This window comes from Cervus canadensis, chromosome 1 (genome assembly GCF_019320065.1).
Source record: "Cervus canadensis isolate Bull #8, Minnesota chromosome 1, ASM1932006v1, whole genome shotgun sequence".
Lineage (NCBI taxonomy): Eukaryota > Metazoa > Chordata > Mammalia > Artiodactyla > Cervidae > Cervus > Cervus canadensis.
Genome location: NC_057386.1, coordinates 100,948,030 through 100,973,337, shown reverse-complemented (window position 1 = coordinate 100,973,337; position 25,308 = coordinate 100,948,030). Strand labels below are relative to the sequence as shown.

The 25,308-nt window shown below is 52.3% G+C and overlaps 1 protein-coding gene and 1 non-coding gene across 11 annotated transcripts in view; one reads left to right on the top strand and one right to left on the bottom strand.

Moving 5' to 3' along the window:
- Positions 1–20,234, top strand: part of ANHX (anomalous homeobox) — a 39,013-nt gene extending 18,779 nt beyond the window's left edge. For 3 of the 10 annotated variants that reach the window (XM_043488188.1, XM_043488171.1, XM_043488178.1), the window contains 11 exons: positions 2,922–3,155; positions 3,472–3,616; positions 4,805–5,074; positions 7,284–7,411; positions 10,143–10,266; positions 11,036–11,252; positions 11,640–11,760; positions 12,902–13,194; positions 16,675–16,822; positions 19,267–19,351; positions 19,622–20,234. In XM_043488188.1, coding sequence (XP_043344123.1) covers positions 4,826–5,074; positions 7,284–7,411; positions 10,143–10,266; positions 11,036–11,252; positions 11,640–11,760; positions 12,902–13,194; positions 16,675–16,822; positions 19,267–19,351; positions 19,622–19,708 — 1,452 coding nt within the window. In that variant the 5' untranslated portion in view covers positions 2,922–3,155; positions 3,472–3,616; positions 4,805–4,825 and the 3' untranslated portion in view covers positions 19,709–20,234. The other 7 variants (XR_006273216.1, XM_043488202.1, XM_043488216.1 and 4 more) reach the window with 7 other exon arrangements.
- Positions 20,235–25,068: 4,834 nt separating this feature from the next.
- On the bottom strand, positions 25,069–25,175 carry LOC122425117. Its single transcript, XR_006264705.1, has one exon. It is a non-coding gene; the product is annotated as a U6 spliceosomal RNA (small nuclear RNA).
- Between the last annotated feature and the right edge of the window lie 133 nt (positions 25,176–25,308).

Below are 25,308 nucleotides of genomic sequence, written 5' to 3'. Positions count from 1 at the left end.
ACAATCCAATCAAAAAATAGATGGAAGACCTAAATAAGCATCTCCCCCCAAAAGACATACAAATAGCCAAAGGACACATGAAAAGATACTGAACATCACTAATTATGATCATTATGTTTCTATCTTATATTTCTATTATTTTACTGTAATTAGTATTATACTAATTATAATTATTAGAGAAATGCAAATCAAAACTGTAATGAGGTATCACCTCACACAGGTCAGAATGGCCATCATCAAAAAATCTACAAATAATAAATGCTGGAGAGCGTGTGGAGAAAAGGGAAACTTTTTGCATTGTTGGTGAGATTATAAATTGATACAGCTACTGTGGAGAACAGTATGGAGGTTCCTGAGGAAGCTAATAGAACTACCATATGATCCAGTAATCTCATTACTGGGCATATACCCTGAGAAAACCATAATTCAAAGGGACACATGTATCCCAATGTTCACTGCAGCACTATTTACAGTAACCAGGACACAGAAACAATCTAAATGTCCAATGGTAGATGAATGGACAAAGAAGATGTGGTACATATATACAATGGAATGTTACTTAGCCACTAAATGGAATGAAACAAGGTCATTTGTAGAGCTGTGGATGGACCTAGAGTCTGTCATACAGAGTGAAGTAAGCCAGAAAGAGAAAAATAGATATCATGTAACAATGCATATATGTGAAATCTAGAAAAATGGTACAGATGAACCTATTTCCAAGTCAGGAATAGAGACAGATGTAGAGATTGGACATGTGGACCCAGGGGAGGAAGGGGAGTGTGGGAATAATGGGGAGATTAAGGTTGATATGTGTGATAGCACTGTGCTATGCGGTGCTTAGTTGCTCAGTCGTGTCTGACTCTTTGCGACCCTATGGACTGTAGCCCTCCAGGCTCCTCTGTCCATGGGGATTCTCCAGGCAAGAATACTGGAGTGAGTTGCCATGCCCTTCTCCAGGGGATCTTCCCAACCCAGGGATCGAACCCAGGTCTCCCACATTGCAGGTGGGTTCTTTACCATCTGAGCCACTAGGGAAGCCCAAGAACACTGAACTGGGTTACCTATCCCTTCTCCAGGGGAACTTCCTGACCCAGGAACCGAACCAACGTCTCCTGCATTGAAGGCAGGTTCTTTACCAGCTGAGCTACCTGGGAAGCATGATATTATACACTAGCGTGTGTAAAGTAGATAGCTAGTGGGAACCTGCTACAAAGCACAGGAAGCTCAGCTCAGTGCTCTGTGATGACCTAGACGGGTGGGGTGTGGAAAAGAGGTCCAGAGAGAGAGGAGATAGATGTATGCATATGGCTGACCACTTCACTGTACGGCAGACATTAACCCAACATTGTAAAGCAATTTTATTCCAATAAAAAACCAATGTAGAAGAGAAAAATAGTACTGAAAGTTGATCCTTTGATTAGCAAAACTCACTTCTGGTCAAGAAGCAGCAAGAAAGAGTATGTGCTTAAGTTAAGAATGTAAGCTTTTGAGTCTTACATTTAAAGGAGGTTACTTATAGGTGGAAACGATTTTAAAATTCACTGGACCCATACTAAGAACATAATAAGAGTACATAACTCTCACCCAGAGGGGGGTTGGGAGGCTCAAATAAGAGAATGTTTATAAATAGTAACTTCTTATCAGGCAGCAAACAACAACAAAAACAACTGACTTTATAGAAACGAATTAGAATCATAACATCTGTTGAATTACATTTAAATTTAATTTTATGATGTAGGTACGTGGACATTTTGGGTTCCACTGACATTTTAACTTCACTGCTGCTTAATGGGTGGACGGCAACCAGGAATGTTGTCACTGAGCTCCCAGCTGGCCCTGGAGAAAGGACCTGGGAACACATTCCAACAGCCGCAGGGTTTCCTGCAGCGAACCTCTCATTGCCTCTGATCACCCATGTCTGCTCTAGTATACTGGGAGGTGGGGGTGGGGATTGCTTCCTCCAACCCTGTTGTCTGTGTTTTTCTTTCACTTCTTGCAAAGAACCTTAAAAGGAGAAAAACCAGTTATCTTTTTATAAAAAGTAGAAAACATGAATAAGCAAAAAGAAGAAAATTTAAAAGCCAAATAAAAATGATAATTTGTCACCCAGTGGCAACAGTGTTTACCAATGTAGCATGTATCATTTCATGTCTGTACTTTTCAGACTGCTCATAGCACTCACCTTGTTTTGTAACAGGTAGTTTTTGAGAAACAATGTATCACTAGTAGGGGTCAGGAGGCACTCTTTCTCTGCGACTACTAATTAACCTTCCTGAGCCCACCTTCTTTCTGAAGTTTGATGTATTTACCAGAAATTTCCACCAGATCTTGGATTGTTTCTAGATTGTGAACCAACACTGAAATGTTTCTCTTTCTGCCAAAGTCTTGCCCATAAGCTTAGGCGGAAGCTCTGGCGACAGAGAATTTTTGCCTCCACCTCCATTTAAAAACCAACTTACAGGACTTATCTATTGGTCCAGTGGTTAAGAATCCACTTTGCAACGCAGGGGACACGGGTTCTATTCCTGGTTGGAGAACTTAGATCCCACATGTCACAAAGCAACTAAGCCTGCCCTCAGCAACTACTCAGCCCACCTGCTCTGGAGCCTGCAACACACTCTGAAGCACTGGCATCACGAGAGAATTTGTGTGCCAATAAATAAAAATTAATATTAAAAAAAAAAAACACCAAAAAACAACTCGCGGGACTTCCCTGTCAGTCAGTCCAGTGGTTAAGACTTTGCCTTCTAATGCAGGGGGTGCAGCCACTCCCTGGTGGGGAAGCTAAGATCTCACCTGCCTTGGAAGGCGAAGAAACCAAAACTTAAAACAGAAGCAATATTATAACAAATGCACTGAAGACTTTAAAACTGGAAAAAGAAAGAAAAATCAACTTGAAGTCTTCCTGGCCTCATCTCTAGGGCGCCTTCCAGCTTGCTGTGCAAAATTCACGAGACTGTAACCTGTACCAGATGTGTCTCCGCAAGGACGGCGGCAGTTCAGTGATTTCCCCTGCGTGTGGACCAGGGGCGTGGAGAACTCGGGTCCTGAGGCCACCACCGTGTGAAGGCCTCTTCACGGCGCAGAGATGCACCCCCAGGATCACAGGAGGTGGGATCTACAGGGGCCTCCCCTACGATCCCGGCTCCTTGGAGGTACCCCCTCCCGCGAGGCCCAGGCTGGGGTGCGGATCCCTCCAGCACGAGGGGCAGGTGGGGAGTGTCTGCCCCACGGGCTGCGAGCTCAGCGGGGCTTTGGCTGCGCAGAGCTTCACGGGTTGCTTGGGGTCAGCCCAGGGTCACAGCTTCCTCCTGCTGCAGGGGTTGGGGGTCGCGACACCCTCTCCTCCAGCCTAAGGGCCTAAGGGCCTAAGGGCCAGGCTAGTTGGAGCCTCCGACGCCAGCCCCCCAAAGTCTTGGCTTCCGTGCAGCCCCCCGCACCAAGGCTGATCCCCAGGCCCCCTGGATTTAGGAGGAGAGGGCGAGGCCAGGGACGCCGGGCCAGGTACTCAGGGATTGGCCAAGTCCTCGATACTTTGTAGCTACCGCACCTCCGAACCGCCTCCGGGGATTTGCGTGCTGAGCCTGAACGCTGGGAGCCGGTGCCTGGCTAAGGGGTGAGTTGGGGGCGTCTGGATGAAGGTGGGTGAACGGGGGCCGTCCGGGAGGGAGTTTATGGGATACTGTGACTGAGTTCAAGTCCTGGTGGCGGGCCAGGGAGGCCTATTGGCCCCCACGGGGAGCAGGGCACCCGGAGAGGTGGGGCGGCGCAGGGCCACAGCCAGGCAGAGAGTATTCAGGCAGGCCGGCGCGGTAGAGCCGTCTATCCCCGCGGAGCCGGGTCCCCTCAGTGTTCCGGGTGCCCCTCCCCAACCCATTTCTTTCCCCAACTCCAGGATTCTCTACGTGTGAGTTTGGCCCTTAGCCTCCTCCCTGCCCTTCCTGCAGCCCGGTGGGGGGTGGGATGGGGCAGTCGGCCCGAGAGGAAACCTGGGTCTCTCGAAGGATGCGAGGTCTCGGACCCCCTGCCCGTCGTGCTGGGAAGAAAGGTTGGGTCCTGAGACAGGAGCCCGTCTCAAGGCGCTGAGGTCCGGGAGCGGCGACGAGGGCGCGTCCTGCGTCCCTTTCGCGCGCGCGTTCCTGTAGGTGGTACAGGGCGGCAAGAGGTGGAAACAGGCCAGACCCTTTGCCAGGGAGCCTGGCAAGTCTGTTCAGATTCTCACATCGTGTGTGGAAAGTGTTTTGGTAGCATCTGCTAAGTACACCTTTAATTTGGCTGCCAGCAGCCTGTTCCATAGCCCTCAGGTAGTTGGAACACAGGTCTCGACCTTATGTTTGAGACAGTGCTCACTAGTGTGGGGCTGGGGAGGTGATTACAGCTCCTCCTTCCACCGGTCGTTTTCAAGAACCCAGTGGAGACTAGGGGTCCTTCCTGCAGTGCTGCCAGACTTAAGTATTGCCATAAGGCATAAGGAGGCTCTCTCCATTTGGTGTAGTATATACATAGTCAGATTGTAGTTTTAAAATATGAGAAACAGAGAGGTGGTAATGTGGGCAAGGGGCACGAAGGGAACAGAGGTTCCAGGAGTGAGGAGGAGTCTTGCAGCCACAACACGCAGTCCAGGATCTGGACTGTTGTGGAGACTCATGGGAAACTCTGCCAGTCCCTGCTGCCCCTGCCTTCTCTTGCTGTCGCCACAAGTACCTATGGCAGGAGAGGTCTGGCAGACTTGGCTGAATACAGATGTGCGGCCAGCTGATCAGCATGGGCAGGCCATGGTCCTGACTTGTCATCTTGTTTACAGAGGGGTCCAACCCGCCTGGCGATGCAGAGCTTCCTGCAACTGCTGAGGGGAAATGGGGGCCCCAGCCTGCCCTTGCCGGAGCTGGTGACCCTCGCAGGCAGGCTGTGCCGGGACCTCCAGGATGACCCCATCCAGGTGCAGCCCTTGGTCACGGCTGTGCTGGACAGCCAACTCCGCCTGTACCTCTTGGACAATGCGGATGTGGCCCTGGTGTGCGCCAGCGTGCTGGCCCAGCAGGAGCAACACCAGGCCGCCTGTCGGCTGCTGGAGGTAGAACTGGTCTGTGAGATGGGGGTTGGGGGGATGTGGGGGTTGAAGAGAGGGGAAGCAGCCACCACCATCCTAAACACCGCAGAAATGCCCAGAGTCAGCAGGAGCTTGTGGAGAGGTGCCATAAACCAAGCTGGGATGGCCCACTCTCTCTCTACTAAGTTTTAACTTGCCTAGTAACTGAAGATGAGACTGTCCAGTTTTGGAATCTTCGTGGTCCTGGCTTGAAAAGCTGGCATCCCAGTTAGTGAGACAAGCAAACAGACCCAGTCTCTCAGCCCCCTGGCTGTGGGACTGCATTCAGGAACTCTGAAATCACAAGTATGTTTGTTAGTCCTCTGGTGGCACTTTGAATCTCAAGTCTTTTGACATGAAAACCTGAGCTATGTCCACATGAAGCTCTTGATGTCTTTATCCACTTTATGTTACTACGGTATGTTTTACTATCCAAATGTTGGTATGTTTGGTTGTACGATGCTGCCTGCCCCAAATCATACTGGAGTGGTGCAAATTCTGTAGTGTATACCTGTGTTACTTCCTAAAATGTGTGAAGTTTTGAATTCCAAACTATGTGTGGCTCAAAAGGTTTTAATAAGAGATTTGGGGGCCAGTGTTTCTCTTTTTCACTCCATATACATGCATGCATGTACATCTATGCATAATTCATGCTGTGTTTACTTTCAAGATATTCAGTTCTTTCCAGTTCTTTCTGTTTCTGCTCCCTCTCCCCCAAGCCCTGCGGCATCCACCTGGCTCCCTCTCCCGCCAGCCCCCGCACCCCCCTGCCCCCAACCATGTTCTCTCCTGCCCCCTCCATCTGTTCCTCACCTAGCAGCTAGAGGGAGTTTTAAAACTGCAGATGGGACCATGGTGTGTGTTGAGGCGGTGGCCCCAGAGCCAGCCGTCAGTGCTGGCTTGCTCTCCAGTCTTTGGACCCTTCCTGCCCCCCTTTTGTCATGCTGGCTTTCTTGATGTTTTTGGAACTCCTGAGATCCTCTTCTTTTGAATTTTGCAGGTGTCATTTCCTCTGCCAGAGGAAATGGAGCCCCATTTTGTGTGGCTGGAGCTTTCCTACGTGTCTGGTTTCTGCTTTAAATGTCACCCTGTATAGCTAGTGCCTCCTTTATTGTCAAGGATATAAAGGAGCCCTCATCCCCCTCTATGGCTCCTTCCTCAGCTCATAAGTAGAAACCTGTTTATTTTTCAACCTGTGTTTTGTCTGCCTCCCCTCCTGCACTGCAGGCCTCAGGAGCAGGGGGTGCATCAGTTCTGCTCCTTAAAGGATCCCCAACACCTGAAACATAAGAGAACTCAGATTTCCAGTGATGTCAGACAAAATGAATGAACACATAGAGTTGTCATAGCTGCTGTGTCGGCAGTCAAGGATGAAATGTGATGAAAAACTCCCAGGAGAGGGACCATAACTCACTTGGGATTGTCTAGAAATAACGTGTTCCGAGACCTGAGAGAAGCCATGGGGCCACCACCTCAGAAAAGGGCATTTCCTGCCAAGGGCCACTCCTGCAGGTGGGGAGGCCCCAGGTAGTTTCCCTGCCCATACGTTGTGCCCTGGGTCCGCTGCTTTATCCTGGCAGGAGACTGCAGGCTTCGACCCAGCAAAATGGGTTTTTTCTGTTGCTGTGGAGAGAAAGCCAGATGATTCTCAGCACCTCCCTCACCAAAATGGTCCTGAGAACACGGGTTAAAGCACAGGGGCTGTGTCTAGGGGAGGCCTGTCCTCAGCATCCTTGGCCATCTCAAAAGTCTGGTCACATGACCATGTCACACTGGGGATGCCATCAGTGGCATGACCATGACCTCTTTATCCCCTTCAGCTCAGAATGTGCTCTCTGAGACCCAAGGACCCACCCAGCTGGTGGGAAAGACCTCTCATACAAGACGGGGGTCATGCCTCAGGCCTCTCAAATCTGATCTTTCATATATGGTCCTTAGCGCAGCTCTGCCTCCTATATGCTGTGGCCACAGCCCAGAGGTGGCCTTCCCCTTGCCTGCTCCTCATCTGTGGGGGTGGAGGAGAACTGTGCCCCCCGGGGGCTCCCCAAAATCCTGGTGGGGACTGGAGCCCAGCCATGGAGCTCATGCCCTCACTATTGGGCGCCAGTGGGAGGCTGGTCTTAGGCTCAGGCAACTGGATGATGGGGCTCCAGGGCAGGGGAGGGTGTGGGTCTCAGGAGGCTCTTGTCCACAGGGGTGCCAGGTGCCGGGCGGCAGCCCCAAGCTGGTGCAGCTCTGGAATGACATCCACTACCGTCTGGCCATGAAGAGGCTCGGCGTGTCCACACTGACGCCGGTGCAAAAGTTCCGGTGCAGGAAGAGGTATGTGCTGGTCTTGGCGCTTATTCCCGAGGGCTCCTGAGGGATTTGCCTTCCAGAACCACAGAAGGGCTGAGGCGAAGTAGAAGGAGGGAGGCAAGATGAAACAGTGATGTCAGTGCCCGACACTGAGCCTCCTCGCCGCCTGCTCGGCTGTGGGAACTCTGTCCCACCTCTGCCCATAGGGCAGGATGGACAGCCGTTCCCAGGACCCAGGCCAGGAGCTGCTGCCGTCAGTGAGGACCTTGCAGGGAGGGAGTCAGTAGGTGGGCACCCCGACCTCACTTTCTCCTATGGGAGGGATGCCCCTCATGTCAGCTAGTCCCCACGGTCAGGCTCTGCCAGTCGCCTGGCTGGGATTTCCGCGCAGCTCCTCAGGGCCGCAGGACCTTTTAAAGACAGATGGAGATGCGGGTGCTGTAAGCACCATATGAGATGCATGTAGTGCTTAGAACAGTGGTCCCCAATCTTTTTGGCACCAGCTGCGGGTTTTGTGGAAGACAATTCTTCCGGGGACCAGTGCATGTGCAGGGGTAAGGGGGATGGTTTCGGGATGATTCAAGTATATTACAGTTATTGTGCACTTTACGTCTATTATTATTACATCAGCTTTACCTCAGATCATCAGACATTAGATCCCAGATCATCAGACATGGGTACCCCTGGTTAGAAGACAGTCTGCCACATGATAGGTGCTGAACAGATGTTAATAACAATCACCACCATGACCATAGTCAGCACTAAGTAAACGTTATGACTACCAGTTATAACCATCACCAGCATCACCATTCGTGGGTGAGGACACCGAGGCACAGACAAATTAGTGACTCACCTGGTCACACGCTGGAGAGACGCAAAGGCAGGATTCCAGCTTGGACGCTGAGGCTGCAGAGCCTTTGTTCCTTATTTGGGTGTTCTCCACTGGCCAGAAGAGGCTGCCGGTCTCGCTCTGAGCTCCTGAAGGCCCAAGTGACAGGAATTGCTGAGCCAAGAGCCTGGTTGATGGAGGAAGAGATGGATGGATTCCTTTTGGATCAGACAGAATTTTTCTCACAGTGCCCACCAGATGCATCCTCAAAACCCAGAAGTTAATCAGCCTGGAGGTTGTCAAGGGTTGCCGTCCGTCCCCTCCCTATAGGTTTTTAGGGCCTGCCTGAGGGTGGTTCAGCAAAGGGACCTGGGGAGCAGCTTGCCATGTTTGTGAAGAGGCCCCTGGGGCTCTCCTGGAGCTGCGCCTGGATGTGGATGACGGACAGGAGACTGTGAAACAAAGCAGATCCCCTAATTCAGAGCAAGGAATGCCAGACAGGACAAGCTCAGCAGAGGGCTGTGGGTCGGTGGTCCTTTGCTGTGGGGGCTGCAGCACAGGGCCACAGAACCCGAGTGAGGCCTGAGCACAGGGACGGTGCTCCCTGGGCATGAGGTGGGTTACACATTACAGCTGGTGGTCAGTGCGGGGGCAGAGACAGGAGGTGCTTGGAGGTTCTGAGAGGGGCGTGGCTGGGGAATGGGTTGTGTCAGGATGGACTCAGGAGGATTTGCAGATAGGGTGAATGTATTGTAGAAGGTAAGATAATAAACCCAGGCTCTTGGTCTGATTGGCCGGGATGTGGTGGTCTCTCACTGGGATGGGCAAGACAGGCTGGGGGTAGATGTGAGAAGTGGGAAACTGAGCTTCCTTGGGATGTATGGGGTGTGTTCTTGACAGTCATGGGGATTTTTCAATCGGTATTTGGAAATCAAATCTTGTAGAAAACTGGTGTTGTTCACTTATATGTCATTTTTAAAAAAAATTTTTTTTTGGCTCTGCTGGGTCTTTGTTCCTGTTTGGGCTTTTCTTTAGTTGCAGTGAAAGTGAAAGTCGCTCAGTCGTGCCCAACTCTTTGTGACCCCATGCAGTCCATGGAGTTCTTCAGGCTAGAATACTGCAGTGGATAGCCAGCCATTCCCTTCTCCGGAGGGATCTTCCCAACCCAGGGATCTCACCCAGGTCTCCTGCATTGCAGGCGGATTCTTTACCGGCTGAACCATGAGGGAAGCCCAGGAATACTGGAGTGGGTAGTCTAGCCCTCCTCCAGGGGAACTTCCCGACCCAGGAATCAAACCAGGGTCTCCTACATTGCAGGCAGATTCCTTACCAACTGAACTATCAGGGAAGCCTTAATTGCAGTGAGTGGGGGCTACTCTCTGGTTGTGTTCGGCAGGCTCCTCATTGTAGCTTCTCGTTGCAGAGCACAGACTTTAGGGTACTTGGGCCTCAGTAGTTGTGGCTCCCAGGCTCTAGAGCACAGGCTCAGTAGTTGTGGTGCATGAGCTAGGTTGCTCCATGGCATGTGTGTTCTTCCCAGACCAGGGATCAAATCCGTCTCCTGAATTGGCAGGCAGATTCTTTACCACTGAGCCACCAGGGAAGCCCCCTGTCACTTTTTCTTTTGCAAAAAATTTCCATTGTACAGTCAGTAAAGCAGATAGCATAACCCACCTCAATATCTTCATCATCCAGCTTCAGCAGTCAGGGCCACTGGTCAGTGAGGGGTGCTGGGAACCCTGATGAGAGTGTGGAGTGTGGGCCCAGGCACCACCAGGCCCCTCCCTGCTCAGGGCTTGGATCCAGGGCCTGCAGCACACGCTGGGGAGGAGGGTGGCTGGTGAAAGGAGCAGAGTCCAGGAGAATACAACAGGTGCATCCAGAGGAGCAGGGGTCTGTTACCACCTCCTCAGTGTCCTCCTCTAGGAACCCACCACCCGCCTCCCTCTGCCCCGACGGCCTCAAGAGCCGGAACTTCCCCAGAGAAGTTCGCCAGAAGCTGCAGGACTTTGCCTCGGGCGTGAGCACCAACCCCAGCAAGGCTGAGCGGGTAAGAGCAGATACGAGCGTGGCCAGGCACCCTCCCCTTCGTCAGCACTCCCTATCCTTAGGGGACGCCCACCCTTGGGTGGTTCACCCCCACTGTTAGGTGGGGGACTAACACCCTTGGGGGCCTGCCACCCTTAGTGGGGAGAGCCACATCACCACCTTAGGGGGTAGATCCACACCCTCCCTAGTGGCCTATCTGCCAGGGCGGTGGTGGGCTCTGACCACCCTGAGCTCCCTTGGGGATGGTGCCCTTTGGCCGGCAGCCCTTGCATGTCCACCCTGCACAGGCTGGGGAGTGAATTTCATCACAGGCATCTTAATACCCAGTCAGCCGGTGTGACTTCAGGAGACACTCACTGAGCGCTCGCTGAGGCCGGGGCTCCAGCAGGAGGGGTGGAGGGGGGCGCCCTCCAGGAGCGGGTGGAGGGGGCAAGAGTCTGCCCCCTCAGATCCTGCTGCTCAGAAAGCTGGCTTGCTCCCTCCTCCCCGCGTCCAGTCAGCTGGGCTCCCCCAGAGCAGGGCACTGTGGCCAGTGGTTCCAGTTCACATCTGAGAGGTGCCTGGTCGCAGGGTTGGTCGTGGCCAATACACTCTGGCACCGGCGGGCGGAGGGTGAGTGGTTGGGTGGCACCTCGGGAGGATCTGGTGTGCCAGCTGCTCGGAGCCCCCCTGGCTGTGAGTGGCCGTTGGCTGGGTGGTGGCGCGCCCTTGGTGCCCCAGCCTCTCGGCTTGGGAGTGGGCTGGGCTAGTGGCGGGTTGTTTTGGGGCAGGAGGACCTGGCCTCTCAGATGCGCCTGACCACGGAGCAAGTCTACAACTGGTTTGCCAATTACCGGCGGCGCCAGAGGGCCCTGATGCAGCGTGCGGCGCCAGCCCCAGACTCAGGAGAAGACCTCACGTCGGGGGAGGCGAGTCGGCACCGCCCCCCGCAGCCGACAGGCCACCCCCACCTTGGCTCTGGGCTTGTGGACAGGCCTCAGTGGTCGAGTGAGTGGCCCCTCTGACAAAACTGGTATCCAGGACCAGCCAGGCCCCCTCCTCCAGCTCCAGTCTGCACGTTCAGCACCTCACCCTGTGGGAAGTGAGATCACTGACGCTAAGGGTCAGATTGGGCTCAGGGTGGCCTTGGTGGGCTGCAGCAGCATTTTGCGTTGAGAGATTACTGTGAGGTCAGGCCCAGGAGTTGGGGAGGTGAGCCAAGCACCAGAATTGGGGTGGCCTGGGTTCATAATCATGGGTTTCAGTTCAGAACAAAGACAGATAAAGGGTCAAACAGAGCACCAGGCAACCAGCGTGACTGCTCTCAATCTGCTGGGAAGGAGGCTGGGACTCCAAGCATCACCCAGCCTCCCCTCCCTTTTGATTGGCTTTTAGCAGGACCTGAGGAAAGTGGGCCTCTACAGACCCTGGAGACCACCCAAGGGCCGTGGGAGCCGCTGGCTCTGACCCCAGACTTCTCTGGAGGCGAGACTGTGCCCAAGTCACTGGCTCCCAGGTACTGCCACGCACATAGGCCAGGAGACTGTCTCCCTGTTCAGTTCCCCACCCTCAGTGGGAGACCAGGACTGGGGTGGGCGTAGGAACGCCAGCCAGACCCTGGGACCAGGTCTGTGATGGCTGAGGGCAGACGGCTGTGACCCTAGGTAGGAGGGGGAGCCACGGGCAAGGATCCCACGTCATGTGCAGCACATTTGCTTCCTGGAGCCTGACTCACAGCCTGACTTCATGTAGATTTTGGAGAATGGGGAAACAGACTTAGAAGAACATGCAGACCTATCTCCTAAAGGCAAATGGCCGTCCTCTTGGTTTGTTTCTCTCTAACATTTGGTGTGGTTGGTGTATCTCTAAGTCCGTAACCCCTAAGTTAGTAAGTTCCTCCCACAGCCCAGGCAGCGTCTCACTTTACCTTGCCACTCCTGTGACGCTGCTCTGACTGCTGTGAGCCAGCAGGAGTGCTGGCCAGCGGAGGGGCTGAGTCTAAGTGAGGGGTCATGTCCATGCTGTGTAAACCATCAAGCTGTGCCCACTTTTCCCTGTTACCCTTGTGTTATTAGCATCTCGCATGACATTACCTGGGCTGGCACCTCACATTCAGGCCAGTACTGCCCATGTGGCCTTAGGCAAGTTCCCATGACCTCTTGGTGTCTCACTTTTCTCATCTGTGAAATGGGGACAGTGATAAGCCCTGCCATGCAGGTCGTCACACAGATGACAGAGGTGGGGGGTTGTTAACAAAAGCCCAGAAGCACCATCTGAGACACAGTGAGCATTGGTGGAACATTAATTCTTTGAATTATTAATTTCTGCCTAATAGTCCTTTAAGATTCACCTTTACATAGTCACTCAAATGTTAGGTTGTTCCTAATCATTTTCAGCTTTCAGTATTGCGGAACCTTGCTTCATTGAAAGCACTTGTAAATAAACTGCTAATGTATCTTAGGTTTCTAGCAGTAATATTTTTTACTCTTGCAGCCCTAGGGAGGATGGTGAAGGCAGCATGACTGGGAATGTGGTGGGCCCCATAGCCATCCAAGCCCAGATTCCCAGACTGAGTTGGAATGTCCTCCCAGGCCCCCCTACCCCAGCCTGGGGGACCCTCTGCCCACCAAGGGGTGGTGTTCCCTGTGTCCCCCCAGGTCTCTGCAGGGTGGTGAGATGTACCAGGAGGGGCCTAACCGTGACCCAGACATTCTGCCCCCTGTCTGCTCTGGCCCTGGTCTCTGTCCTCTGGCTGCTGCCAACGATATGCTGGACCCCTCTCTGGCTGCCCCTGAGTCGTGGCTGATGTCTCTCGCACTGGCATCCTCCAAGGAAGCTTCCTTCCAGACTGGGCAGCTGATCCACAGTCATGGGCTGAACCTCACCATGCACCCTACAGATGCTTCTCTGGCTGTGTCCCTCGCCACCCTCAGGGAGCCCAGCCCCTCAGGTGGGTCCACTCTAGACAGACCACATGTTTCTACATCAGATGCTTTGATGGCTTGTGTCTCATTTGAAGGAGCAGGATTTTGAGGGGCGAGGACTTTCTGCTTGAATCCCATGTATTTTATTAGACCCACAAATCAGTGCAGTTGGAACAGGCTCTTCCCACGAACAGCTGGATGTTTTTTTCATTTATTTTTGTTTTCAAAGTAAAATGTGCATGTGACTAAAAAAATAGGATAGTGCAGAAAGAGTTGAAATGAAATGGAGTGGCTGCCAACCCTGCATCCAGTCCCCGTGACTAGCTTGTCCATGTCTGCTAGCACAGAGGAGGGCTGAGCTGCTCGGACTTCTACCCTCTTGTCCGGGTTTCTTTCTTAGTTGTGATTGTAGCTATACATACCCTTAACGAAAATGTAGTCAGGTATATATTTTGTGCACCAAACATGATAGCATCTTGTGACATCCAAGCATATAAGGAGGATATTGGCACTGAATTCAGCCTGTCACCTAAATTTCTTAGTCTTCTGTGGTTATGCATGCGTGCTAAGTCACTTCAGTCATGTCTGACTCTTTGTGACCCTATGGACTATAGCCCGCCAGGCTCCCCCGTCCTTGCAATTTCCCAGGCAATACTGGAGTGGGTTGCCGAGCCCTCCTCCAGGGGATCTTCCTGCCCCAGGGATCCAACCCACATCTCTTATGTCTACCTGCATCAGCAGTCTTTACCACTAGCACCACTCGGGAAGCCCTCTTCTGTGGTGTTTTATATATATATATATAAAACATATATGTATATATGTCTTAATATAGTTTCTCGTGGCCTTTCTTTTTTCTTACATTGTCTGCTTTTATCACGTCCTTAGCTTCTCCCAGTGTTTGAAGCATCACCTCTGAAGACTTGTTGCTGGGAGCCTCCTTCTCCCTGTCCCCATCCAAGTGCAGTCTCCCTAGGCCTGGGATGGAGCCGTCATCCTGAGAACACCTGGGTTTGCTTCATTGTTGAATCTTAGTTCTCCGACCAGGGATCAAACCCACGTTCCCTGCGTTGGAAGGTGAAATCTTAACCATTGGACCACCAGGGAAATTACACTTCAGTGTTTCCTTAATTGCAAGTCTTGTTCTTTCTTTCTTGACTCTTGTTGTTAGAGAGTGTCTTTAACTTTACAAGAAAGGGTGACTGTAAGGTAAATTTTCTGATTCCTTGCATCTTCTGAAATTGTCTTTAATCTTCCCTCTTGCTTGATTTACGATTTGTCAGGGACAGAATTCTGAGGTCAAAACACTTTTTTCCCTTAGAAATTAGAAAGCAACATATTACAGCATCCAATGTTGTCATTTTAAGTCAGATGTCATTCTGATTTGTACATGTTTTACATATTTTTCCTTTCTTGAAGCTTTTTATTTTTTAAGTCTTGGTGTTCTGAAATTTCACAGTGATGGTCCTAGGTGTGAGTTTTTTAAAATCACTTTGTTGTTAAGCCTTTCAATTTAAAGAGAGAGCAAGGTCTTCTTTAAGCTCCAGGCATTTTCTGTAACTTTCTTTGATAGTTTCCTGATGATTTCCTCCTTCTAGTTCTCTCTTTACAGCACAAATGTTATTTGGATGTTGGAAATCCTGGGCCAATCTCCCAAAATGCTTACCTTTAAAAAAGTTGCTTTTTATTGTATGTGCTTTTGTCTTAAACTCTATCTTCTGAGTTTCTTAAAAAAAACATTTATTTACTTATTTTTGCTGCACTGGGTCTTGGTTGTTGTGTGCAGGCTTTCTCTTGTTGCAGTGATCAGGGGCTACTCTCTAGTTGCAGTGCAAAGGCTTCTCATTGTGGTGGCTTCTCTTGTTGCAGAGCACGGGCCATAGGCGCACGTGGGATTCAGTAGTTGTGACTCATGGGTTTAGTTGGCATGTGGAAAATTCCCAGACCAGAAATCAAACCCATGTCTCCTGCATTGGCAGGTGAATTCTTAACCACCAGACCACCAGGGAAATCCTATCTTCTGATATTATGACAGTTATGTATTTTAAGAGAACTCTAAGCTCTCTTTTCTTAATTCTGATTTTCCTTTCTTCATAGATTGTGTTACTTTTTGTAGATGCAATATCTATACCTCTCTGAGTATCCTGCTTACAAGCTCCAGTAAATATGTTTTGTTGCCTGAAGGAGGAAATGTGAAGATGGTGGATTGAGGTCCTTCCTTGGAAATAGGAAGAAGTGGGGCCTGAAAGTGGAAGAGCCTGGAGACTTATTTCTCTGAGGCAGTTTTTCCATCTGAACGGATTGGTCTTTCATTTCAGAGACCTTTTCCTGTCCATGTGTACTAACAAGGCTGGAGTCAGGACAGGCAATGGCCAGCCTCGTACTGGGAAGAGGGGAGCTGGTCTTCACACCATGTCTAGCATATGTGAGGGTGATGTTCTCTGGGAATTGGTGAGCTCCCTGCTGACCACCTGAACACCTCACTTTCCTTCCCCTTCTGCAAACTCCTCAGGGTCCTTGACTGCTGCTTACGCCCTGGCTTCCCTTCAGACACCCCACCCACCACCATGGCCTTGGACGTGTGCCCTGCATCTGCCGAACACGGACACCCCCCACCTGCTAATTGCCTTTCCCATGACACTCCCTTTGTCCTAGGCTTGGGGCTTTTTATTTCCCTTACTCTTAGAGGAAGAAGCTATAACCCATTGATCTATTCTGTGTGAATTGAAATGTTCAAATTTGCACTTAACCATATTTCGTGGACCTCAGAGTATCTTTGAAGTTCTGTGGGAAGCAGACAAAACAGAGGTGGAGGTATTCATACACCAAACGGTTCAGCAGGTCTGAGCAGCTGACAGTTTAGATGGTTGCTCTGGCAGACAGGAGGAAGGACTGTTGTTTGGGGTCTGAGATCAGGACACTTGCTAGTTTTATTGCCCGGATGGACTTAGGGCACAAATGGACCTCCCTTCTTAGCTTACTTTGCTCCTAAATGTCAGCCTGGAACTGATTGAGTCCATGTGGCTTTCCTTTTTAGAGTGAAAGGCACCCTGAGAGATTTGCTACAACATTTTAAGTAAAGAGAAAGGGTGGGGCAAGGGAGTAACACCTTGCACTGCCATGAAGTCAAGGTGGAACCCAAGGAGAAAGGGGAGGGAAGTGGCGGGTGGCTGGGCTCAGCCTGTGGTGAAGCAGGGAGGCACCGAGGAGTCTGTCCTCATACGGCAGCAGTGAGTGTGGGCAGATTGGGATGCTGAGTCTTTGTTGGGCTGGTTTGAGGTCTAGAATGACAAAAACTTGAAGCCAGTGAAATTTGACATTGTTTTGGTCTCTGGAAGCCTGAAAAAGCCACTGAGATGGACAGAAGTGTCTTCTCTTTCCTCAACGCGGAGCTGAGGCGGGGGGGCTGGCAGACTGGACGCTGCCTTTCTGCGGACGTCTGTGTTGGGCTGCACGCGGACTGTGCTCCCGTCTCCCAGCTCTGGGTTATGGGGTTTCCTCCCCTGTAGGATTCGCTGACCCTCCCAGCATCAACCCCCAGGGCACATACCTGGAGGAGGATCCGGGTTCCCGCGGTAGCCAAGCAGAACGACAGGCGGGCAACCTCCTGGTGACCCAGCCCCCACCACAGGCTCCCAGCTTCATCCTCACCCAGAAGTAAGTGCAGAGCCACGGGGCTCAGGTGACACTTCCTACAGGCCACGCATGGGGTGGTGCCTGGTCGGGAGACTCACCATCTCCCACGGGGCAGATGAGGTCCTTTCCTTATGGATTTCTGGAAATCTCAACAGTTCCCCCATCCTACATGATCATAGTTTTTCCCTCGGACAAAAGAACACCTGGAAGCACAGGAGCAGATACAGACATGTGGATGGTGCTTCCCCAGAGGTCTCCCTGGGCTCCAGCAGCCTCTTTCAGGCATTCTCTTTTCCCCAAAGATTGTTTCAGTTTCTGGACAGCATCAAGAGCCTGCTTTTATACTCCAGATTATAATTTTAAAGGCGCTTGGGAGGGCTGTGAATAGGGGATGTGCTGCAGACTGTGGCATGGGGGCGTGACAGTGGTTCAGATTTCACAGGAGGAGAGTGTTGGGCCTCTGGTGGAGGGGGAGCCTATGATAGAGGGTCACAGGACAGGGTCCCCAGGGTTTGGGGTCTCCCAAATCTAGGAGCTGAAGATCAGGTGCCCAGTGAGGGCAGAATTACTGGGGGACATGCGAGAAGAGGGGGGCAGCCTCCTGAAGAAACAGGCTTTGCTTGTGGAAACAGCCAGACCATGTGGGTTTATGGCAGAAGACGGATGGAGTGGAGCAGCCACAGGGCCACCTTGGGCCTGCTTGGCCGCCTCTCCATTGGTTTTCTCACCTTTGGACTCCGGTGCTCCAGCTCATCCTTGATCTGATCTGATAACCTTGATTCCTTGTTTAAAAGCAGCTTCGCTGGGGCGTAAAGTACGAACATGTTTAGATGGTACAAATGAAAGTTTTCTGAGTGTGACATGTATTCATCACAAACCATAACTATGCTTTAGGTCATGGGCCACAGAGCTGTTTCCATCTGCCTCCACCCCTCACCCCCACCTTCCCAGGACCAAGGATCTGCTTTCTTTAGCTGCATTTTCTAAGAATTTCATATGAGTGAAATCATACAGCATCTGCCCTTTTTTTATTATATGGCTTCCTTCACTCAGCCTGACTGCTTGAGACCTGTCCCTACTGCTGTGTATATCAATACCCCTCCTCTTGTGTGTATCAGCACCCCCTTCCTCCTGTGTGTATCAACACCCTTTCTCCTGTGTGTATCAACACCCTTCCTCCTGTGTGTATCAGTACCCTTTCTCTTGTGTGTGTTAACACCCCCCTGTGTGTATCAACACCCTTCCTCTTGTGTGTATCAACACCCTTCCTCTTGTGTGTATCAACACCCTTCCTCCTGTGTGTATCAACACCCCTCCTCTTGTGTGTATCAACACCCTTCCTCTTGTGTGTATCAACACCCTTCCTCCTGTGTGTATCAACACCCCTCCTCTTGTGTGTATCAACACCCCTCCTGTGTGTATCAACACCCCTCCTCCTGTGTATATCAATACCCCTCCTCCTGTGTGTATCAGCATCCCTCCTCCTGTGTGTATCAACACCCCTCCTCCTGTGTGTATCAGCATCCCTCCTGTGTGTATCAACACCCCTCCTCCTGTGTGTATCAGCATCCCTCCTCCTGTGTGTATCAACACCCTTCCTCCTGTGTGTATCAACACCCTTCCTCCTGTGTGTATCAGCATTCCTCCTCTTGTGTGTATCTACACCCTTCCTCCTGTGTGTATCAACACCCCTCCTCTTGTGTGTATCAACACCCCTCCTCTTGTGTGTATCAACACCCCTCCTCCTGTGTGTATCAACACCCTCCCTCCTGTATATATCAACACCCCTCTTCTTGTGTGTATCAACACCCCTCCTCCTGTGTTTATCCGCACCCCTTCTCCTGTGTGTATCAGTACCCCTTCCTCTTTCTTGCTGAGTCCTAGTCTTGGTATGGATTGACATCACCTGCTAGAGGCATTTGGGAGCTCCTGGTTTGGGGCTGCTGTCAGCCTTGCTGCATACACAGTGGCCTGCACATTTGCCTTCGTGTCTCTGGGGTGTATTCACCCAGCAGTGGGGTGACTAGGTCACAGGGTGGATGTGGTTTGACTTCAAGGGCCTGCATGACTGTTGTCCTGAGTGGCTGCACCTGTCCCCTGCCCTGCTCCCCCTGCTGCTCTCCATGATTTGGTTCTAAGGGCCTTTTGAGCTCTGCGTGCCTCAGGCCTGTCCCTTTGTGACCGTCTCTTCCTTTCCGTCTCCGCTCACCACCCCATCTTCTGTGAGCCTGCCCTGGTGTGCTTGCCCCCTGACTACCTGAGCCCCATGCTTGAGGGGTCCTGAGGCCCCTCCAGCATCCTGCCCACCTGAGTGCCTTGCAGGAGGAGGCTGTTCCAGGAGAGCCTGTCACCTGGAAGGGCTTCAGACAGGTAGAAAGCTCTCCGAGTATGGGGCTCATGGGGGACAACGTGACCCTCAAATAGGGCCTGGCAGAGGGCCTGTCCTGACACCGTCCCTGTTCCAGCCCCTCAGACCTGACTCCGGCCCCATCAGGCTTCCCTGGCCCCATGTCTGCCGTGGAGCTGAGCCAGCCCCCTCCCTCCAGCCAGGTGAGACCCTCCTACAAGCACTGTGGGCTTCCTTTCTGACTCCTGGGTCCCAAGCTTGGGACTTCAGAGTGACTAAAGTGGGCAGAGCTGAACATGAGCCAGGGACGTCTGGAGGCCGGACTTCAATGAAAGGGGAGCTGGGAAGCAAGTGTCCTGGGGCAGGGTTTCCTACTGAGTCCAGAGGGGTGAGTCCCAGGGTTGGGAGTGCCAAGTGGGAGGGCAGAGCCGGCAGAGGGCGTCTCCGTGTGTGACACTGTGTTGGCTTCCCAGGTGCAGTGGTCTGAGGGGCAGACCTCCAGCGACGCCTTCTGGGGAGCCAGGATGCTCCTGGAGCTTTCAGGGGGTAGCCTGGACTGAGCTGCCCCTTGGGAGCCTGGCCAGTGCTCCAGGGGAGCAGCTGTGGACATCCAGCAACTCGAGTAACAGAGCGTTATCCCTACTGAAGAAGGAGGTCCCCAGAGTTCCCTGGGGGTTCTGCTGAGCCCCCCATGCCCTGTTTGAATAGTTTGGTTGTCAATTTCCTGTATTGGAAGAAGTGTCTGAGAAACATTCCTGAAGTCAGAAGTCAAAGATGGGTCTGTTCTATGCAGGCAGCAGCAGATTGCAGTCAGGTTCCAGGGTGGGTTCCGGGCAGCAAAGGCCTTTCTCAGAGCGGGGATGTTGCCCTTTGGGCCTCCCACCTGTCCTGTGACAAGGCCAGACTTCTCTTCCCAGTAGATGTGGTGAGAGAGGTGTGGGCAACCTCTGGCATCTCTGAGTCTGGGGTTTGCACAGAAGCACGTGCCCTGGGGGAGAGCCTGCCAGGCTGGGGGGGTGCCTTGCCCAGGGTTGTGATTCAATGTGTTTGCCCAGCAAATGTTCTGTTCAATTAAAGTTTACTGTTCTGACTCTCTGCCCTTCATTCACTTAACTGTCCTGGACACCTGCCCCTCTCAGGCCGGGCCCACATTTCACAGTGTGAGGGCTCTAATCCATGCATCAGGACGCTGGTGATGGACATTCAGATCCTTTCCAATGGCTCTGTTTTATCAGCAGTGTCACATGGGCATCTCTGCCCTCTGCCCCTCACCTGGTGTTGTGTCCCGGGAATGAGAAATTGCCCCAGAGATGGAAGCAGTGGTCAGGGAAGCCCAGGCCCCAGGGCTGAGCTGGCTGCAGCTCCTGTCCTCCCGTGACTCGTTTGGGAACTTTGACACCTAGGACTGTCACCTCCAGGAACGGGCCCTTGACCCACCCTTGCCTTCCCATCGTGTTGGTTGACAGAGGTAATATAGTGGGTAATAGAGTCAGGTTTGTGCCCTTGGGGCTCACAGGATAGTGGGGGAGGCAGAGGAATAAAGGGGCACTTCTAGGTAGTTGCTGGAAGGTGGGGTGAAGTGGGGAACAGCTGAGAACCCAGGACACTTGAAGAGACCCTGTGAGCTTCCCTGGAGGGGACGTCTCAGCTGAGACTGCCTGTGCTCAGACCCCACAGCCCAAGGGCCCCCACGCTTACTGCTCCCCCCCGTAGCCCCATCCCATCCCATCTTCATCCCCAGAACCACAGGGCCGAGTGTCAGGAGTGACAGATGTGCAGCTCAGCCAGCCACTCACCTTCTAGGTCCCTAAAACTAGGGCCTTTCAGTTTTAAAGCATTTCTTTGGAAACAGTAAAAAACTTGAAAATGGAAAACAGGTATCTTGTTTTCTTTGAACCATTTGAGAATAAGTGGCCAGATGATGGCCAGATGCCCATCATCCCCCTAATGCTTCTGTGTGTTCCCTTCAGATAAGGCATTCTGCATGTCCACAGCTCCTCCATCGAAATCTGGAAGTCAGTCCTAATTGCTAGACCCGGAGTAAGTCGTTAGTTGTCCCAATATTGCCCTGAATGAAAGAATGCGCATCCACTCCACAACACGTGCTGCATTTACTCAGCAAGTTTCTCAACGCCCTCCCTCCTGGAACAGTCCCTGGTTTCTCCTGGACTTCTGGGACCTTGACTTGGGGATTACAGACCAGTTTCTGTGCAGAATGTCCCCCAAAGGGGCCATGGAATTTGGGGTATGCATTTGGAAGGGATGTCCTAGAAGTGATGCTTGGTCCTTACTGCATCCTCTGGGCCTCACGTGAATCTCGCTCACCCTGTCTCTGCTGGTGTTCATCTCCATCACTTGGTTAGGGTGTTCCCAGCCAAGCTTCTCCACTATAAAGTCACTCCTTTTCTCTTTGTGTAAGTATTTTAGGGGGTGGTGCTTTGAAGCCATGCAAATATCCTGTTTCTCATCAAAGTTTGCATTAACTAATTCACAAGTCTCCCTAATCTGCTTCCCTAATTCTCAGAATTCATGAGCACTTTCCTCTCATTTCCCAGTTCTAGGATCTCAAACATCACCAACTTGTCCCCACATGCCCATACAGTGTTCACCCCATCACTAAGAGTCACTCTTCAACTTTATGGTTTACCCTTCACCCCATGGTGGTTGGTGTCAATAACTGAGTTCCACGCGCATCATTAACCTGCTCTTATCCACACAGGCTGTTCCCACATGAAGCACACTCTTTAGACTCACTCACCCTCATTCATCCAAATTCTGCACAAAAGGGCAGCACAGTTAGGGTTAGGGTTCAGGTACCCTGGGCTGCTAAGGGATGTGCCACCCCTCAACCTTCCCAGGAAACACGCAGAGCTCTGGGCCCGTCCAGGTCTCTCCTGTCACCAGCAGAGCCTGGATGCCCAGGAAGGAGGTACCTGTGTGGCAGCTGGTCAGATTAGAGGCAGGACCGTGGTGAACAGGTTGCATGAGGACCTCCATGGCATTTTTCTCCTTCCCACCTTTGCAGACAGTGGGCTCTATCCTGAAAGTCCTAGAGTCCTGACTTGGCAGCTGCATCACGTCTGTTTTGGAGAAAATGGACCAAAGTGTCTAGAGCTGACTCTTGACAGACTGGACGTCATGAAGAGGGCCACCTATGTGGGGTCAGGTCTGTGGGTGGAGGCAGGAGGCTTCTCCCTCTACCCTCCTCCACTCAGCATCTGGGGGGACGGGGCTCTGCCCTTAGGGTCCTGCCAATCAGGCTGCCTGCCCACCACTTCCCTCCCTGCTTTCTGGCTTGACCACAGGCCCCTCTAAGAAGAGGAGTGTTGGCCCCACAGTCAGTCCTGCCAGCCTGTCTATAAAAGGCCATGGACACCAGTGAGATGCCATGACCAGGCGGAGTATCCTCTGTCTGCATCTCCCCTACTGATATCAAGACACAGCGGCCGTTCCAAACTGCTGATGGCAGCGGGAGGGGATTGGAGGGAGGTGAAGAGTGGAGTTGGCTACTCCTGGACATTCAGAGCTCCAGGAGTGTGGGGATGGGGTGCAGGGTGCAGTGCCAAGCTCCAGGGTGCCACCTTCTTATCCTCATCCTCCCATGGCCCCCGGAGGCAAAGAGCTGTGTCCAGAGCTCCCAGTGAGTCAGGGCCAGAGGGCCCACTCAGCAGTGGGCCTGCCTCTCCCACCACCCACCCTGGTCTGGAGAGAAAGGAACAGAGCAGTGCTGGTGTCCATCCCTTAGGGCTGCTGAAACAAAGTACTGCAAGGAATTCATTCGCTGGTGGTGCAGTGGGTAGGACTCTGAGCTCTCACTGGCTAGGATGCAAGTTCAGTCCCTGGGTGGGGAACTAAGATCCCACAAGCCATGTGATGCAGCCAAAACAAACAAAAAACTCCCAAGGTTCCACAATTTTGGTGACTTAGAACAACAGGAATTTTTGGTCTTATGGTCCTGGAGGCTGGATGTCAATCTAGGTGTTGGCAAGGCCTGAGGGCACCAAGGGAGGATCTGATTCAGGGCTCTCAGCTTCTTAGAGTTCTTGTCATAGGACAGCATGACTCCAGTCCTCACAAGACATTTTCCATGTGTGTATGTGTGTCCAAATTCCCCCTTTTTATACCAATACCCCTAGGGTTAGGGCCAACTTGAATGACTTCATCTTGACTCATTTCCATATAATGTCAGTCATAGGTACTGGGGTTAGGACTTCAACACATGCATTTCTGGGGTTCATCATTCAACCTGTAACAGTTTCTGTCTCTGCCAGCAACCTCTCTCTCCCTGCTGGCCTGAGAGCCCCTTCCTGGAGCAACCCCATCAGGCTTACTGGGGGCTCCAAGCAGAAGACCCCACCCCTCCTGGCTGCAGGACTTGGGTCTGGGGCTGGGATCCTCTGCCCAGTGAGGGCTGGAAGGAGACTGTTCTGGAGTTGGAGGTGCTGAAGTATTGAAGGTGCTGAGCCAGAGGGCACCTCCCCGGGGGCTTCAGGGTCCCCTGTGACCTGGACAGAAAGCACTTGCAGCTCTAGCCCCCAAGGGGAAAGGAGGGGAAAGCTCCTCCTTCTGTCTCAGACAGGCGGCCCCTCCCACGTACAGGCCCTGGGGCACAGTGGGAGCATCAGCAGAGCTGCATCCACGTTGGTGCGGCCAGAGGGCTCAGACCACGTCCTTTGTACCTATAGAGAGTGGAGGGTATGGCCGGAAGTGAGGTGCAGACACCCTCAGCTCTAACCCAGTATAAAAACACTAGCATGGAGCCACCTATTGGAGCCACCCCTGGGGAGTCCCAGGTCAGTGTGTCTATATGCGGGGCTTCAAGTGAGTCTGGACCCCCGCAGAGTTAGACCACTGGGAAGCCTCTTCTGTGTGGCCAGCAATGGTGTTCATTGGACTCACATGCTTGGACCTTGAAAAGTGAAAGTGAAGTCTCTCTTGAAAAGTGAAAGTGAAGTCTCTCAGTCACGTCCAACTCTGCGACTCCATGGACTGTAGCCTAGGAGGCTCCTCTATCCATGGAATTTTCCAGGCATGAGTACTGGAGTGGGTTGCCATTTCCTTCCCCAGAGGATCTTCCCCACCCAGGGATCAAACCTGGGTCTCCTGCATTGCAAGCAGATGCTTTTACCATCTGAGCTACGAGGGAAGCGTGCTTGGACCTTGGTGGTGCCCAAGTGAGAAGCCACCCAAAGCTTTGTGGTTGTGGTTGTGGTGAGCCATGCCCCCGACACGTGGGCCCTAAGGCACCTCCGTGTCATCACCTGAGCAGGATACTACCCTCCGACAGCCGTGCTGTCCCAACCCAAGCTCAGGGACACAGGCGGGAGGGCAGACTGCAGGTGCGGCTCCTGTGGGACACGTGGTATCAGACGCGGGCATGGGACCTTCATCCTTGGGTTTTGCCCCAGGCTTCTCTTTACTTTCTCACTAGAATTTCAGAAGGACGACAGGCGACCCTTGAGTCAGGGGATTGGGCAACCACCCTCTGTGGTTGTAAGGGAGTGATGATTTATGGTCGCCCTCCTGCTCCTGGTTTTGCCTTGGCGTATCCAACCAACTTGCATTGTGTATCAGTATCAGTTCAGTCGCTCAGTCGTGTCTGACTCTTTGCGACCCCATGAACCACAGCACCCCAGGCCTCCCTGTCCATCACCAACTCCCGGAGTCCACCCAAATCTGTGTCCACTGAGTCAGTGATGTCATCCAACCATCTCATCCTCTGTCATCCCCTTCTCCTCCTGCCTCAACCTTTCCAAGCATTATGTAGTTCTGCACTATTTCCTATTGGAAAAAATCTGCATGTGAGTAGATCCGAGCAGTTCAAACCTATGTTTTCAAGGGTCAACAGTATTTTACAAAAGCATCCCTGGTTAAGGTGTTCTTCCTCAGGGCGCAGAGTGGTGCTTCTTTTTTTTTTTTTTTTTTTCCTTAACGCTTCACGAATTTGCGTGTCATCCTTGCGCAGGGGCCATGCTAATCTTCTCTGTATCGTTCCAATTTTAGTATATGTGCTGCCGAAGCGAGCACCAGAGTGGTGCTTCTTACAGAAGCCATCACAGCCGTCCTCCTACAGAACTGTGCATGCACACGGGGACAGGCCAGTCCCACAGCACCTGAGGGCCAGTGCCCCTGTGTTCTTGCTCGAGAGAGTATTCTCGTG